The 14,907-nt window shown below is 43.9% G+C and overlaps 1 protein-coding gene across 1 annotated transcript in view; it reads right to left on the reverse strand.

The window, feature by feature from the left end:
• Positions 1 to 14,907, reverse strand: part of LOC129624506 (phospholipid-transporting ATPase IB) — a 410,556-nt gene that overhangs the window by 122,071 nt on the left and 273,578 nt on the right. Inside the window, exons 31-33 of the mRNA XM_055542522.1 lie at positions 3,648 to 3,709; positions 2,233 to 2,289; positions 757 to 864 (exon numbers count right to left, since the gene is read on the reverse strand). Of these exons, the coding sequence (XP_055398497.1) occupies positions 757 to 864; positions 2,233 to 2,289; positions 3,648 to 3,709 (227 nt within the window). The remainder of the gene's footprint in view (positions 1 to 756; positions 865 to 2,232; positions 2,290 to 3,647; positions 3,710 to 14,907) is intronic.

Below are 14,907 nucleotides of genomic sequence, written 5' to 3' on the forward strand. Positions count from 1 at the left end.
GTCAGCACCTCCAAAGGGGTCCGAACGCAAAAAGAACAGGGAATGCAATGTCTTCCTTCATAGACATTCTGCGTCCCTTCCCACAAATCACATATTCTCTTATAAACCCTGAAACATTTCCCTGTAAAGCAAGTTTTACAGCTTCATTTGTAAACTGAGGGCGTTTGGAACCCAGGGCTTTCAAGTTCCTCCCCAGACCCCATCCAGTGGGATCTTAAGATCCAGTGTGTCAGGGCTGAAGGCTCCATGGCAAACACTAGACGGAGATAATATAAAAGATGAAACAAAATACAAATGAGCGTAAAGGTCTTCTATCTCAGCCTCTCGAAGAGATGCACAGTGAGAAATTCTGGTTAACTAATGATCTGGTTCATAGAGTGGTTAGATTTCTCTTTCACAGGTGACACTGTCAACTACTCAAAGTATAATAATACCACTATCGAAACTGCAACCAATATAACCATGAACGACTCAAATCATCTCCCATTTTCCATGTCTGTGAACTGTACATCTGAGAACAGCATTCACTGTGGAAATGCGGACGCACTGGGTAGGTCAGAGGAATTAAGTCAACAGTTTACCTAACTGTGGACATTTCAAATGCTATTCCTGTGGCCTGGACAACCTCTTCCAGGGGCTCTGATGTGGTTTGTTTTCCACCAGATTCATTTTGACAGAAGCAGGCAACACCAGCCTGTCCTGCAGTTCATCCCCACCCTGAGACCCAGGACACCAATGACAATTAGTGGCACTGACCTGTCCTTTCATGTCTGGAGCGATGGGAATGGTGGGCCAGATGGTTGAGTAGATGCCAAAAAACACCAGCCAGATGAGCATGCTTCCCCAGACGGCCAGGTGACTGAACTGCAGGAGGAAACAGACACTCAGGCAGGGTTGTCTGCGGGCCCAGGAGCCACCTGATCGACCCCCCCCACCCCGCTGCTACAGGAGCCCTCGGTCCATGCCACTTTTCTTTATGGAAAGGTTTCTATGAGTCACCGGTCATTGGAGAATTTGATCTTTCTCATTTTCTTGTCTCAGAGTATTTAATGGTGAATTTAAGTAACTACCGACCCCAAACCACCCTGAAGAGGAAAGCACTTTTTGTACCACTGCTGATGGTCCCCTAGGCCCACCCCATGGTGCCCGCAGGCCCCCACCCGTCCCTTACTGGTATGCATTCCGACCTGGATATGAATAAACAAGGCCTCATTCATCTAGGAAGAGGGTGCTGGACAGACAAAATGACCAAGATGGTTTTATTTATCATTCTGAGATTTCAATTGTTCTTTTCCAAAGAACTTGAAATCTGGCATGGACATATATCTTAACATCACCACTCTGAGCATCTGCTGGGTTGTGAATTTTTTCTCCTTTGTCCTCTTAATAGGATAATCCTTGACTTCCTCCATGATCTAATCCATCATGAGCGTCTGTCAGCTTTTTAAAAAATCTGACCACTGCTCAGTGCCTGCTCCAACCCCTGGGCTAAGCCACCACCCCCTCACCTGGCTTCATTGTCTCTGTCTCAATTCTCTGCTTCCATATTAACCTCCCACCCCTCTCTTACGTAATTAGCACAGAATTAGAAGCCTTTGTAAACAGCAGAGACAATCATGAAACATTGGCCATAACCCTCAAGAGCTGGAGATAACTAAAAATGTCCCAAATTGGGGACTGATTAAATAAGTGATGGGATACTGATAAAACTCCATACTCTTTAATCATGAACTATGACTTTGCAGAAGCATATTTTAAAGCATGTAACATATTGATATATTTTTAAGTGGAAAAAAAAAGGCTACAATACTCTATGTTCTATAAAGCTTCATCTTATTAAAATAAATGAACAAAGTCTGGAAGATAATACAGCAAATGTTGAAAGTAACTACCTCTTGGTGGCAAAATTATGGAAATTAAAAATTCACCTTTCTGTCCTGTATTTTCTTTGTATGTATATATATATATATATATATATTTTTTTTTAATAATGTACATACATCTTTGAAACGAGCTGTTAATAGCTTAGAGCTGTATTAAGAGCCTAGCAAATGATTAGAGAAATTTGGATGGCAAATGTGCCCTGATAAAGATCAAACCACAATTTTTAGATGCAAAAATTTAAACTACCGTGGCTTGACATTGCTGTTTTCCTGGGTTTTAAAAAGATACTATGCCACAAAAATATCTATACAGGATAGAGAAATATTAGTAATTCTATAGAAAACTTACTTTGGTCCAAGCTGTCGTCTCCAAACCAGCTTTCAGACAAACAGTAACAACAACATACTGTGAAAGAAAGCGGAATTTGGGAAACGTGTTATCCTTGTATTTTCAGGCAGGAGAAACCTCACATCCTCCCCAGGGGCAGTTTCCCAGCAGCTGGACTTTGGAAGTGCCACCTTGGGAGCTAGTTTCCTGGGGGTAAGTTTTAGGGAACTTACAGGCAGGTTTCTTTTAAGAAAAGCCCTCACTTTAGTGATTGTCTTCTCGTAAGTAATAGTTACTCCCCCCTTTTCTTTAGCTTGGAAGATTAGGGAGAAATCACCCTCTCTCAATGCAGGGTTTTTTTTTTCTTTGCTTGTTTTGATTTTTCACAAGTAGGTGTGAAATGTTCACGTAAAGATTGAGGGAAGTCTGTTGATCCCTTGTCCTGAAATCTGAACTTTACATAAGTGAGTGAGTGAAGTCACTCAGTCATGTCTGACTCTTTGCGACCCTGCAGACTGTAGCCTACTAGGCTCCTCCATCCATGGGATCCTCCAGGCAAGAATACTGGAGTGGGTTGCCATTTCCTTCTCCAGGGGATCTTGCCGACCCAGGGATCAAATCCAGGTCTCCCGCATTGTAGGCAGACGCTTTATCCTCTGAGCCACCAGGGAAGTTCCCACCAGGGAATTTTGCGTAAACTTCACTGAAATACAAGGTAAGCATTTTACAACCATTTTGAGCTTGTTGTTCTTGTGCAGGTGCTAAGTCATGTCTGACTCTTTGCGACCCCATGGACTGCAGCATGCCAGGCTTCCCTGTCCTCCACTATCTCCTGGAGTTGTCTCAGATTCATGTCTATTGAATTGGTAAGGCCATCCAACCAGCTCATCCTCTGTCATCCCCTTCTCCTCCTGCCTTCAATCTTTCCCAGCATCAGGGTCTTTTCTAATGAGTTGGCTCTTCGCATCAAGTGGCCAAAGTGTTAAGAGTTTCAGCTTTGGCATCAGCCCTTCCAATGAATATTCAGGGTTGATTTCCTTTAGGATTGACTGGTTTGATCTCCTTGCAATCCAAGGGACTCTCAAGAGTCTTCTCCAGCACCACAGTTCAAAGGCATCAGTTCTTTGGTGCTCAGCCTTCTTTATGGTCCAACTCTCACATCTGTACATGACTACTGGAAAAACCGTGACTTTGACTATACAGACCTTTGTTGGCAAAGTGATGTCTCTGCTTTTTAATATGCTGTCTAGGTTTATCATAGCTTTCCTTCCAAGGGGCAAGCATCTTTTAATTTCAAGGCCGCAGTCTTTAAGGAATCTATAATATATACTTCAGAAATTTGAAATAATAATGACAAAGACTTTATATAAAGGGAGAGAGAGGTAGAACCCACACACGTGCCATTCAAGAAAGATGCAATAAACAGGCAAACTTACAGTATAAACGATATTTCCAACAAATAAATAGTCTGTGGCATGACCATTGGCCAACACAGTATCTGAAAAACAAAGAAGTTACAATTAACCTGTACAGCCCTGCAGTCTGTTTTACTCAGAATGTAAAAAGAGAACTTTAGAGACATTTACATTTGTCACATCGTCTGTGATTCTAATGCCTCCTCTTTCTAACTCTGAATTTCTTCATCTTATATTTTCTCCAAATGAAGCAAACACACAAAGTCAGGTTTCCAACAAACCAACCAACCAACCACTTTTCATACAGATTAAAATTTCTCTTTGTCTGTTAGAAGAAGGAATAGAATAAAACCATATTAATCTATCTCTGGGTTTCCCTGGTGGCTCAGTGGTAAAGAATCCATCTGCCAATGCAGGAAATGTGGGTTCAATCCTTGGGTCGGGAAGAGCCCCTGAAGAAGGAAATGGCCACCCACTCCAGTATTCTTGCCTGGAGAATCCCATAGACAGAGTGGCCTACAGTCCATGGGATAGGTCACAAAGGGTTGGACACGACTAAGCGACTAAACAACCAAAAAAATCTATCTCTGTGGGTGTTAGTATTAGACAGTCTCTGCATGTTCATTTACCATTTGTCTTTAATTTTTGCTAAATTGGCACTATAGGCCAATAGCAGAGATAACTATGTGATACAAAATGAGTGGATGACGACTGCACTCAGAACTCTGGAGGACTTTCACTACTCATGTTCTCCATTGACTTCTATGTGAACTACTGGGACCTGTAAATGCAAACATTCAATGCGAGATGCCTAGACAATATAACTAGGATGTGAAGCCTTAATTTTGCAGCTTTTCCATTTTCTTCTTCTGAAGGATGACTATGAAAAGACAATGTACATAATGATCACTAAGACAGAAGTGAAGGGAAAGTCCCTCAGTCATGTCTGACTCTTTGTGACCCCATGGACTACACAGTCCATGGAATTCTCCAGGCCAGAATACTGGAGTGGGTAGCCTTTCCCTTCTCTGGGGGATCTTCCCAACCCAGGGATCAAACCCAGATTGCCTGCATTGCAGGCGGATTCTTTATCAGCTGAGCCACAAGAGAATTATCTGGTTCAGGTCAGCTAGCTTGCTGTGAAAAGTCTGGTTTTTACCTTGAGGGTTGAAAACCTGTTTTAAATTCAGAAATGGTTTATTTGAGTGACACTTCCAATCTCCTTTTATTCTTTCTTTATATCCAAATTAGACCTGTGGCCTATAGGCCAAGTAAATACGGATTTTTGTGTTCAAATTTCCAACCCAGTAGCTGATGTACATGTACATTTGGGCTCATCAATTTACCCATCTGTTTGTTGAAGAATCTGACTCATGAAAGAATCAAGATCTATTTAGTTTTGTCAAACACCATAATGACAAAGTACATCACAGGTAAAATATGATTGTCATGGGACCCTGGATCCAGCCACAGGGTGTTCCCTTTCTCCTGATTCTAGGTAATAAAATTGGTGGATAAGGACAGATGAATCCTCAAAGAGACATCACGGGTTGTGTTAGCTTCAGACCTAAACTGAGAGTTTCCGAACTACCTCCTATTCGTTTTAGCTCAAGGTGGATTTCCTATCTTTAGTCTCGCCCTCTGAGTTCACAAATGAAGAAAAGACTTTTGATTGAGATGAGCAGTGATCTAAGAGCCCTGAGTTCTACCTAAATGAAACCCTGACAGAGTCTGGAGAAAACGCTGATCAGATGGTAGACTTAGAAGGGCTGGGAGGCTAAGCTGAGAACCAGGTTTACAATTATGGTTTGACAACTTCTGAACTTCCTTTCAACAGTAATATTACAAAGGCTGGTTGTAATTAAATATACAAAGCATTTGTCTACATATGGAGGACTTAGAATGTGTTTCATACTTCAAGAATATACACTTCAGTTCAGTTCAGTTCAGTCACTCAGTCATGTCTGACTCTTTGCGACCCTATGACTCACAGCACACCAGGCCTCCCTGTCCATCATCAACTCCCGGAGTCCACCCAAATCCATGTCCATTGAGTCGATGATGCCATCCAACCATCTCATCCTCTGTCATCCCCTTCTTCTCCTGCCCTCAATCTTTCCCAGCATCAGGGTCTTTTCCAATGAGTCAGCTCTTCACATCAGGTGGCCAGAGTATTAGAGTCTCAGCCTCAACATCAGTCTTTGCAATGAACACCCAGGAATGATCTCCTTTAGGATGGACTGGTTTGATCTCCTTGCAGGAGTCCAAGGGACTCTCGAGAGTCTTCTCCAACACCACAGTTCAAAAGCATCAATTCTTGGGCACTCAGCTTTCTTTATAGTCCAACTCTCACATCCATACATGACCACTGGTAAAACCAGTCTTGACTAGATGGACCTTTGTTGGCAAAGTAATGTCTCTGCTTTTTAATATGCTGTCTAGGTTGGTCATAACTTTCCTTCCAAGGAGTAAGCGTCTTTTAATTTCATTGCTGCAACTGCTCCAAGGCAAACCATTCAATATCACGGTAATTCAAGTCTATGCCCAGACCAGTAATGCTGAAGAAGCTGAAGCTAAACAGTTCTATGAAGACCTATAAGACCTTCTAGAACTAACATCCAAAAAAGATGCCCTTTTCATTATAGGGGACTGGAATGCAAAAGTAGGAAGTCAAGAAACACCTGGAGTAACAGGCAAATTTGGCCTTGGAGTACAGAATGAAGCAGGGCAAAGGCTAATAGAGTTTTTCCAAGAAAATGCACTGGTCATAGCAAACACCCTCTTCCAACAACACAAGAGAAGACTCTACACATGGATATCACCAGATGGTCAACACCAAAATCAGATTGATTATATTCTTTGCAGCCAAAGATGGAGAAGCTCTATACAGTCAGCAAAAACAAGACCGGGAGCTGACTGTGGCTTGGATTATGAACTCCTTATTGCCAAATTCAGACTGAAATTGAAGAAAGTGGAGAAAACCACTAGACCATTCAGGTGTGACCTAAATCAAATCCCTTATGACTATAGTGGAAGTGAGAAATAGATTTAAGGGCCTAGATCTGATAGACAGAGTGCCTGATGAACTATGGACGGAGGTTCGTGACATTGTACAGGAGACAGGATCAAGACCATCCCCAAGAAAAAGAAATACAAAAAAGCAAAATGGCTGTCTGAGGAGGCCTTACAAGTAGCTGTAAAAAGACGGGAAGTGAAAAGCAAAGGAGAAAAGGAAAGATATACCCATTTGAATGCGGAGTTCCAAAGAATAGCAAGGAGAGATAAGAAAGTCTTCCTCAGCGATCAATGCAAAGAAATAGAGGGAAACAATAGAATGGGAAAGACTAGAGATCTCTTCAAGAAAATTAGAGATACCAAGGGAATATACACTTAATGAACAGAAAACTGTTTGTTAATTCTACACTGGAAATAGAAATTACGTTACTAAGCATAAGACGGGCTCTGTTCTAAGCACTTTACCTCCATGAGGATGCTTACTAGTATATGTAATACTGCTGCTGCTGCTAAGTCGCTTCAGTCGTGTCCAACTCTGTGCGACCCCATAGACTGCAGCCCACCAGGCTCCCCCGTCCCTGGGATTCTCCAGGCAAGAACACTGGAGTGGGTTGCCATTTCCTTCTCCAATGCAGGAAAGTGAAAAGTGAAAGTGAAGTCGCTCGGTCGTGTCCCACTCCCAGCGACCCCATGGACTGCAGCCTACCAGGTTCCTCTGTCCATGGGATTTTCCAGGCAAGAGTACTGGAGTGGGGTGCCATTGCCTTCTCCTATGTAATACTAGTAGATGACTATTAGCATTACTAATACGCAACACTAAAATACTAATACTTCTCTGATGCTCCAGCAATGCTATGAAATGGCATTATGACCTGCATGTTTCAGACGAGGAAACTAGGGCAGCAAAGAGAAGCTAAACAACACGGGAGGCCGTACTCTGAGTGAGAAATGGTGAACTCTGGACACAAGACATCGCTTTCACTATCAGACAGAGAGAAATGGACCCCAAAGTGGTGCAGAATCTCTGTCACGTGAATCTCACTTTTATCTCCACCTTACTTCTCTCCTAGAAAGTTCCTTCCCATTAGGTGTTGGTATTTCAAAAGACTTCTTCTTAATCTAGTTATTTTCCCCCTTGAAGTTGTCTTCTTTTATTCTTTGGGGTCCATTTATCTCACTCAGTTGGGGGGTGCTGTCCCTGGGATGGTGGGGTGTTCGGCAGCATGCCCGGTCTCTATCCACAAGAAGAGCATAGCACTGACCGCCTGGTTGTGAGCCAGTAGTATCCACCACCAAGATGTGACAACAAAAAGTGCCTCCGGACACTGCAATGTCCCTTGGGGAAAATTCTCCATATTGAGAATCGCAATATTAGAGGAAAGAAAACAGAGGAGCTGGAATAAATACAGAGAATACACCCTAAAATAAGAGTGGCAAATGAAGGGAACGCCCCTCGTCTGTAGTCAGGCCGAGGAGCAGAGTGTGTTGGGACCTCACAGTTCACACCATCAGCAGAGAAGCAAGGTGAGGCCTTGGTGCAAAGAGATGGAACTGCCATTGCTTGATGGCCTTTAAAGGGGCAAACCCTGTGATCACTTCCAGGATCGAGAGCTCACTGATGGAGCGAGCATCTCCATGGAGACCCTTAAGACCATGGACCACCATGCTGGGAATTTGGCACAAACAGAAGAAACAGATAGTGAAACCCAGGGACCTCTTTAACTATAACTTCTAGAATTTTAAAAGGCATGTATTTCTACCTTGCCGTGACAGTACAATGCTACTGGCATTAAATATCTTGCTTGCACCTGAGTTCATCTGAATACACTTAAGATTAGTGATGCCAAGATAACCCTACTATTCCAACTCATCATTTTTCAAGGATAACTCAACACTGCATTTTAAGTTTCTGCTTAGGAAAGAGCATCTCCCAGCCCAATCGAAACTAATACCATCTGGGAATAATTTATTCCTTGAAGGAGAAATTCCCAAACTGTGATTCTGAACATACCAACAGTCTCGGAAAAGACAGCATCCACTAAACAACTCACAAGTCACTGCTTGGCCTGCCCTGTTGGGGAAATTCCCACAGGATAGCGTGTTCTCTTAAAGGTTATATTTTGACTGCTTTAGAGGGAAATACCTGTGGGCATCAGTTCTTGTTAAAAATTTGCCAGTAGCATCCTCCTGAAGAAAAGGCACTAAGTCTTAAACAATCATTGGTGGATGAACACATTCATAAGCTACAGCTTGCTTATAATTCAAGGCTGGAAAAGTCCATTTGGACTGTCCACTTTATTATTTCTGCAGCATGTTACTCACAAATTATTTCTTCCTGTTTTGCTTAATCTTAACAGTACTGTTATAATTCACCACTGTACTCAGAAAAACAACTTTCCTGTAGCTTAGCTGTTTTCATTTTAGTAGGGTATTTAAAACTCAAGTGACTTTTTTTATAGGAGATAAAGAACCCCCAAACCAAGGTAAGTCATTGGGTTCCCAAGCCAGCCTTTTAGAACATATTTATCCACCATCTATGTAAGTGATGATAAGATTACTGCAGATGAAGCAGCACGGGGGGCACAGATGGATATAGGGAGGAAGAGGGCAGCGAGAGGGGAAAGGACAGTTCAGGCACAAAAGGAAATCCGTCCGCCTAGAGACATGGGGGTGGATGCTTGCACTGCATCAGACAGTGACGTCAGCGGGAGCCAGGCCATTCCAGGTTCTGAGAAGGTCCCAGTAAAGAAGCTCATCCAACGCGCAGGTGGAGAGAGGTGATCTCAATACACCTTTATTCGCCAGCAGGACGTTGAGCATCTCCCAGCAGAAACCATCACTAGCACACAAAGGTCCAGCAGGCCCAGGCCGGGGTGCGGGATGGAGGGGGAGGGGGAAAGGGAGTGAGCGGGGCGGGAGGGAGGGAAGAGGAGGGAAGTGGGCTGCCTGTTGTATCAGCACTCTCCTCAGCATCTCACTGGACCATGTGAGACCAGCCAGGAGACCGAGATTGAGGATCAGCTCCCCCCAGAGGAGAGCTGAAACGAGGAGGGGCAGTGTATGCTCCCTGTCCCCGAGGTCCAGGTAAAGAGCTCCACAAGGTAAAAGAAGCCATAAGAGTGGGAAAGATGCTAGTCTCACTTGTTGGTCACATATAGAATCACCTGGTGGGGCTTCACGTGGGGTAAAATCTGATACAATGATGGGATGACTGTGTGCATCAGAGGTGGTATTACGGGACCCTGAAGCCCTGTCCTGAGAGCCACTCATTCTCCTCCAGGCAGAAATGATGCGGTGGCTTCAGGACCCACAGACCCTCAGCAGCCGCCCAGCCTGTTGGTCCAGACTTACGTCATCTGCAAAGTCAGGTTGGAGTCCGGGACTGGCATGATGTAGGAATAGCCAAATGAGGTTGACAAACCCAGACACTAAACCGACTGGTGTGAACAATGACGACAAACCCACATGGACCCTCCAGTGACTAGTGACAGCCCCAAACGCTGCATGCAAAACGCTCTCCGAGAATGTGTGTGGGGAAAGTCCGTCTCGTTTTCTAAACAGGCAGAATGATTGGGGAACTTACCTCAGAGGTTTTCAAGGGGCTAGGCTGATGACATCTTATAAAGATGCCATTTCAATGAAATGCTCGTTAAACACATTACATTATGACCCAGCTAAACCACAAAAACGTATTCAGAGAGGGCTTTGACGAAAAGCAAAATCTGAAGCCTAAGTTACAGCATAGTCCTGTGCAGCCAGAGAAGACAGGGCTCAATAATCAAGAAAACAGATGGGGTGAATGCATACATGTGTTTTTGGTGTAGTAAGAACCTGTGGAGGCCTAGATTCAAAATCACAGCATTGCACACACATCTGACTCCAGAGGAAGAATTAGGCAGATGGCACCATTCCCTTAACAGACACCAGGGCATCTGTCAAGAATTCTGGCTGGAGAGCAGATGCCAAGTCCCTCCTGTTCTCCATCCTCTGACCTTTTCCTTCAGCAGCACCAATTCAGTGTGTGTGTTAGTCGATCAGGCGTGTCCGACTCTTTGTAGCCCACCAGGCTCCTCTGTCCATGGAATTTCCCAGGCAAGAATGCTGGAATGGGTTGCCATTCCCTTATCCAGGAGATCTTCCCAACCCAGGGATCGAACCTGTGTCTCCTGTATTGCACGTGGATCCTTTAGCATCTGAGCCTCGAACCATCAGTAGCACCAATTCAGAGCAGCCCTTGTTCCAGCATATTAACAGGCTCTCCTCTCCCCATCTCACTCTTGGGGCCTCTTAAGATGGCAAAGGCTCAGAGGTACAATGCCAACCAGCTACTACTGGATGAATATCAAGAGTGAAAATGTCTTCCAAGTGTCAAAGAACTCACTTACAAATGCACTTAGAACTCATCCTGCTCAAATGTCTGCACTGTCTGTATGACAACTGAAATGATTCTTTTCGCTTCTGATGCTGTGTATTCATAAAGAGAAGATTCATTTTTCATTTCTCTGTAAAGAGTGCCATACACTATTGCAAGGCATTTCTAAAAGGTAGAGTTTATACAAGTGTTAGTGATTATAATTACATTGAGAACCAGCGCTGGGTTAAGTTCCTGGTTATATAAGCCTTTTTCTGGATTTTCTCCTCTGTACTGACATTTCTGCTGGATAAAGTTAAGGATATGAAACTCAGATTTCAACCTTTCTCTTTTTTCATTCTTATTTACTAAAAATAGACTTTAAAAAGGAAGTGAAAATGATGGAAAGTAAACTCAACTGCCTGTTGATGTCAAACAGCCATCTTGTAGGCACAGGCTCATTTCTGACTCCCAGGAGCAGAGTCTAGGGACAGTCTGAGGCCCTTCCTACCTAAGCGGGCCCTGTGACTAGTTCTCGCCAATCAGAAGTGAAGAATCTTGTCCTGCCAGAGAAGGTTAAGAGCCATCAGTCCTCCTGGCCCTCTCTTGTCCCTGTGTGAGGCTAAGGGTGAACCTGGGGGCCATGAACAGATGAAGCACCACTATGGAGATGAATCCAGGGCTTGTTTTAACCAGATGTTAGAAGAGAAATAGACATGGATGTGATGGTTATGAAGGACAAAGTTTATACTCAAGGATCCCTAAAAACAGGACACACAGGATGTCAGGCTGGGCCACATGGGGAAACAGCAGGGTCAGGCAGGAGGGGAGAGGAGAAAACATGACCCAGAGCTTTTATTTGGGTTTTCACAGGATAAAATGGACCAGGCAGGGTAGATACATTGTGTAAGCTCAGGGTTGGATAAGTGTGAACAATTTCAACAGCCTCTGGGTTCAAGGTTGACCCCTAGCTATGTCATACCTGCTCCAGGGTGATTTAGGATAGAGAACATTAGTCTGGTGTGAGAGAGTAAGATACAGAGATGTCTGGGGGCCCCAGAACTGTTGGCTGGATATCAAAGGCAAGCCTGCAGGGGAGCTGTCTGCTCTAGGAATCAGCCAACCCTGGGAACAAAGTTTCTCCAAGATCACTTCAGTTCAGTCACTCAGTTGTGTCCAACTCTTTGCGACCCCATGGACTGCAGCACACCAGGCTTCCCTGTCCACCACCAACTCCTGAAGCTTGCTCAAACTCATGTCCATTGAGTCGGTAATGCCATCCAACCATCTCATCCTCTGTCGTCCCCTTCTCCTCCTGCCTTCAATCTTTCCCAGCATCAGGGTCTTTTCCAAGGAGTCAGTTCTTTGCATCAGGTGGCCAAAGTATTAGAGTTTCAGCTTCAGCATCAGTCCTTCAAATGAATATCCAGGACTGATGTCCTTTCAGACTGACTGGTTTGATCTCCTTGCAGTCCAAGGGACTCTCAAGAGTTTTCTCCAACACCACAGTTCAAAAGCACCAATTCTTCAGCACTCAGCTTTCTTTATAGTCCAACTCTCACATCCATACATGACTACTGGAAAAGCCATAGCTTTGACTAGACGGATCTTTGTTAGCAAAATAATGTCTCTGCTTTTTAATATGCTGTCTAGGTTGGTCATAGCTTTTCTTCCAAGAATCAAGTGTCTTAATTTCATGGCTGCAGTCACCATCTGCAGTGATTTTAGAGCCCAAGAAAATAGTCTGTCACTGTTCCCATTGTTTCCCCATCTATTTGCCATGAAGCGATGGGACTGGATGCCATGATCTTCATTTTTTGAAAGTTGAGTTTTTGCCAGCTTTTTCACTCTCCTCTTTCACTTTCATCAAGAGACTCTTTAGTCCTCTTCACTTTCTGCCATAACGGTGGTGTCATCTGCATATCTGAGGTTATTGATATTTCTCCCAGCAATCTTGATTCCAGCTTGTGCTTCACCCAGTCTGGTGTTTCTCACGGTGTCTGCATATAAGTTAAATAAGCAGGGCAACAATATACAGCCTTGGCGTACTCCTTTCCTGATTTGGAACCAGTCTGTTGTTCCATGTCCAGTTCTCACTGTTGTTTCTTGACCTGCATACAGATTTCTCAGGAGGCAGGTCAGGTGGTCTGGTATTCCCATCTCTTTCCAAATTTTCCACAGTTTGTTATGATCTACACAGTCAAAGGCTTTGGCGTAGTCAATAAAGCAGATGCTTTTCTGGTATTCTCTTGCTTTTTCAATGATCCAATGGATATTGGCAATTTGATCTCTGGTTCCTCTACCTTTTCTAAATCCAGCTTGAACATCTAGGGGTTCACGGTTTACATACTGTTGAAGCCTGGCTAGGAGAATTTTGAGCATTACTTTGCTAGTGTGTGAGATGAGTGCAATTGTGTGGTAGTTTGAACACTCTTTGTCACTGCCTTTCTTTGGTACTGGAATGAAAACTGACCTTTTCCAGGATCAAGGTCTAATACCAGGGCATCACAAATGTGGAAAATAGAAAACAGTGTCAATATACCATGTACAATATACTATTCCATTTGATGATGACACAAGGCAGAATAAGCCTTTATTGGGCTAAGCCCTTGATATTTGGGGGTTGTTTGTTGCAGCAGCTGTCCCTACCCTAATACACCTTGATTCAACTTCTTGACAGAGTTCTAAAGGTGAAATCTAAGAACTCCAGCTCATACTTTTTACAGCATTACATCAGACCCAATTGTGTAAAATACATGTGACACAGAGGTTACAGAAGTTGTCAACTGCAAAATAGAAATGGCTAATGAATCATACTTTGGGACATGGAAGAAGTCCAAGTTGTACAGTTTATTATTATCTTCTTGAGAAAATATTGGCTTCCCAGGTGGCTCAGTGGTAAGAATCTGCCTGCCCTACAGGAGGTGCAGGTTTGATTCCTGGGTTGGGAAGGCCCACTGGAGGAAGGCACGGCAACCCACTCCAATATTCTTGCCTGGAGAATCCCCATAGACAGAGGAGCTTGGCAGGCTACAGTCCATGGGGTCACACAGAGTCGGACACGACTAAAGCAACTTGGCACACACGCACGCACAGTCAGATAGACCAGGGAAGTTTTCATTAATGCAATATTGGATCCTTCCAATTCTGCCCCCTTAGTAGCCCTCTAATCCGTCCACCTCTCTGACGCTGTCACTACACAACCTAAGCAACAGCCAACCAGCTGGACGCCAAAAATCGTTCTGGCCAGTGTAGTCACCTTGAAATTCATCAGCTACTTGGCTCTCTGCTTATAACCCATCAGTGGCTCCTGCTGAACTTATACTTCAAAAGGCTCACTAGTCCCCAAGACTGGGAAAGGTCCGATCTCTTGGTCTCCATCCTTTACCATCCTTAGGCAATCGATCTCACAGCCTCGCTCCTCGTCTTCCACCCACACATGTCTTCTCTGACTCTGAATCACAGCCTCTTACCTATGCTATTCTCATAGCCTGAAACCCTTCCCTCCCTACTCTCTTCCCAGCTCTCTCCTCCGTCGCATCCTTTGACTATGTAACACATCCTCAAACCCGGGGCCAGATCAGTGGTCCTTGGAACGCACACCATTTGACCTCAATTGTCCTCTCATTACACTTTCTGTTCAGTCCTGCTTTGTCCCGTGTGAGCTCCACGAGGGCAGGGAATCTGCCTACTGGACTTGTACTACATCTGCCAAAAGGGACCTGGCACAAAGGACACAGTCACTTGTCTTTTTTTTTTTTTTAAATGAATGAGTAATTGATTTTAAGAAGATGCAATCTCAGAGAACAAGGGCAATCTAACCCCAGTTTAGCTTAATGTGAAACTTATGTGACATAAAAATAACCAAGTTTATAGTAACAGGTATAGGGTCATAAATAATTCAAGCTAAAATGA

The sequence above is a fragment of the Bubalus kerabau genome, chromosome 12, assembly GCF_029407905.1.
Source record: "Bubalus kerabau isolate K-KA32 ecotype Philippines breed swamp buffalo chromosome 12, PCC_UOA_SB_1v2, whole genome shotgun sequence".
Classification (NCBI taxonomy): domain Eukaryota; kingdom Metazoa; phylum Chordata; class Mammalia; order Artiodactyla; family Bovidae; genus Bubalus; species Bubalus kerabau.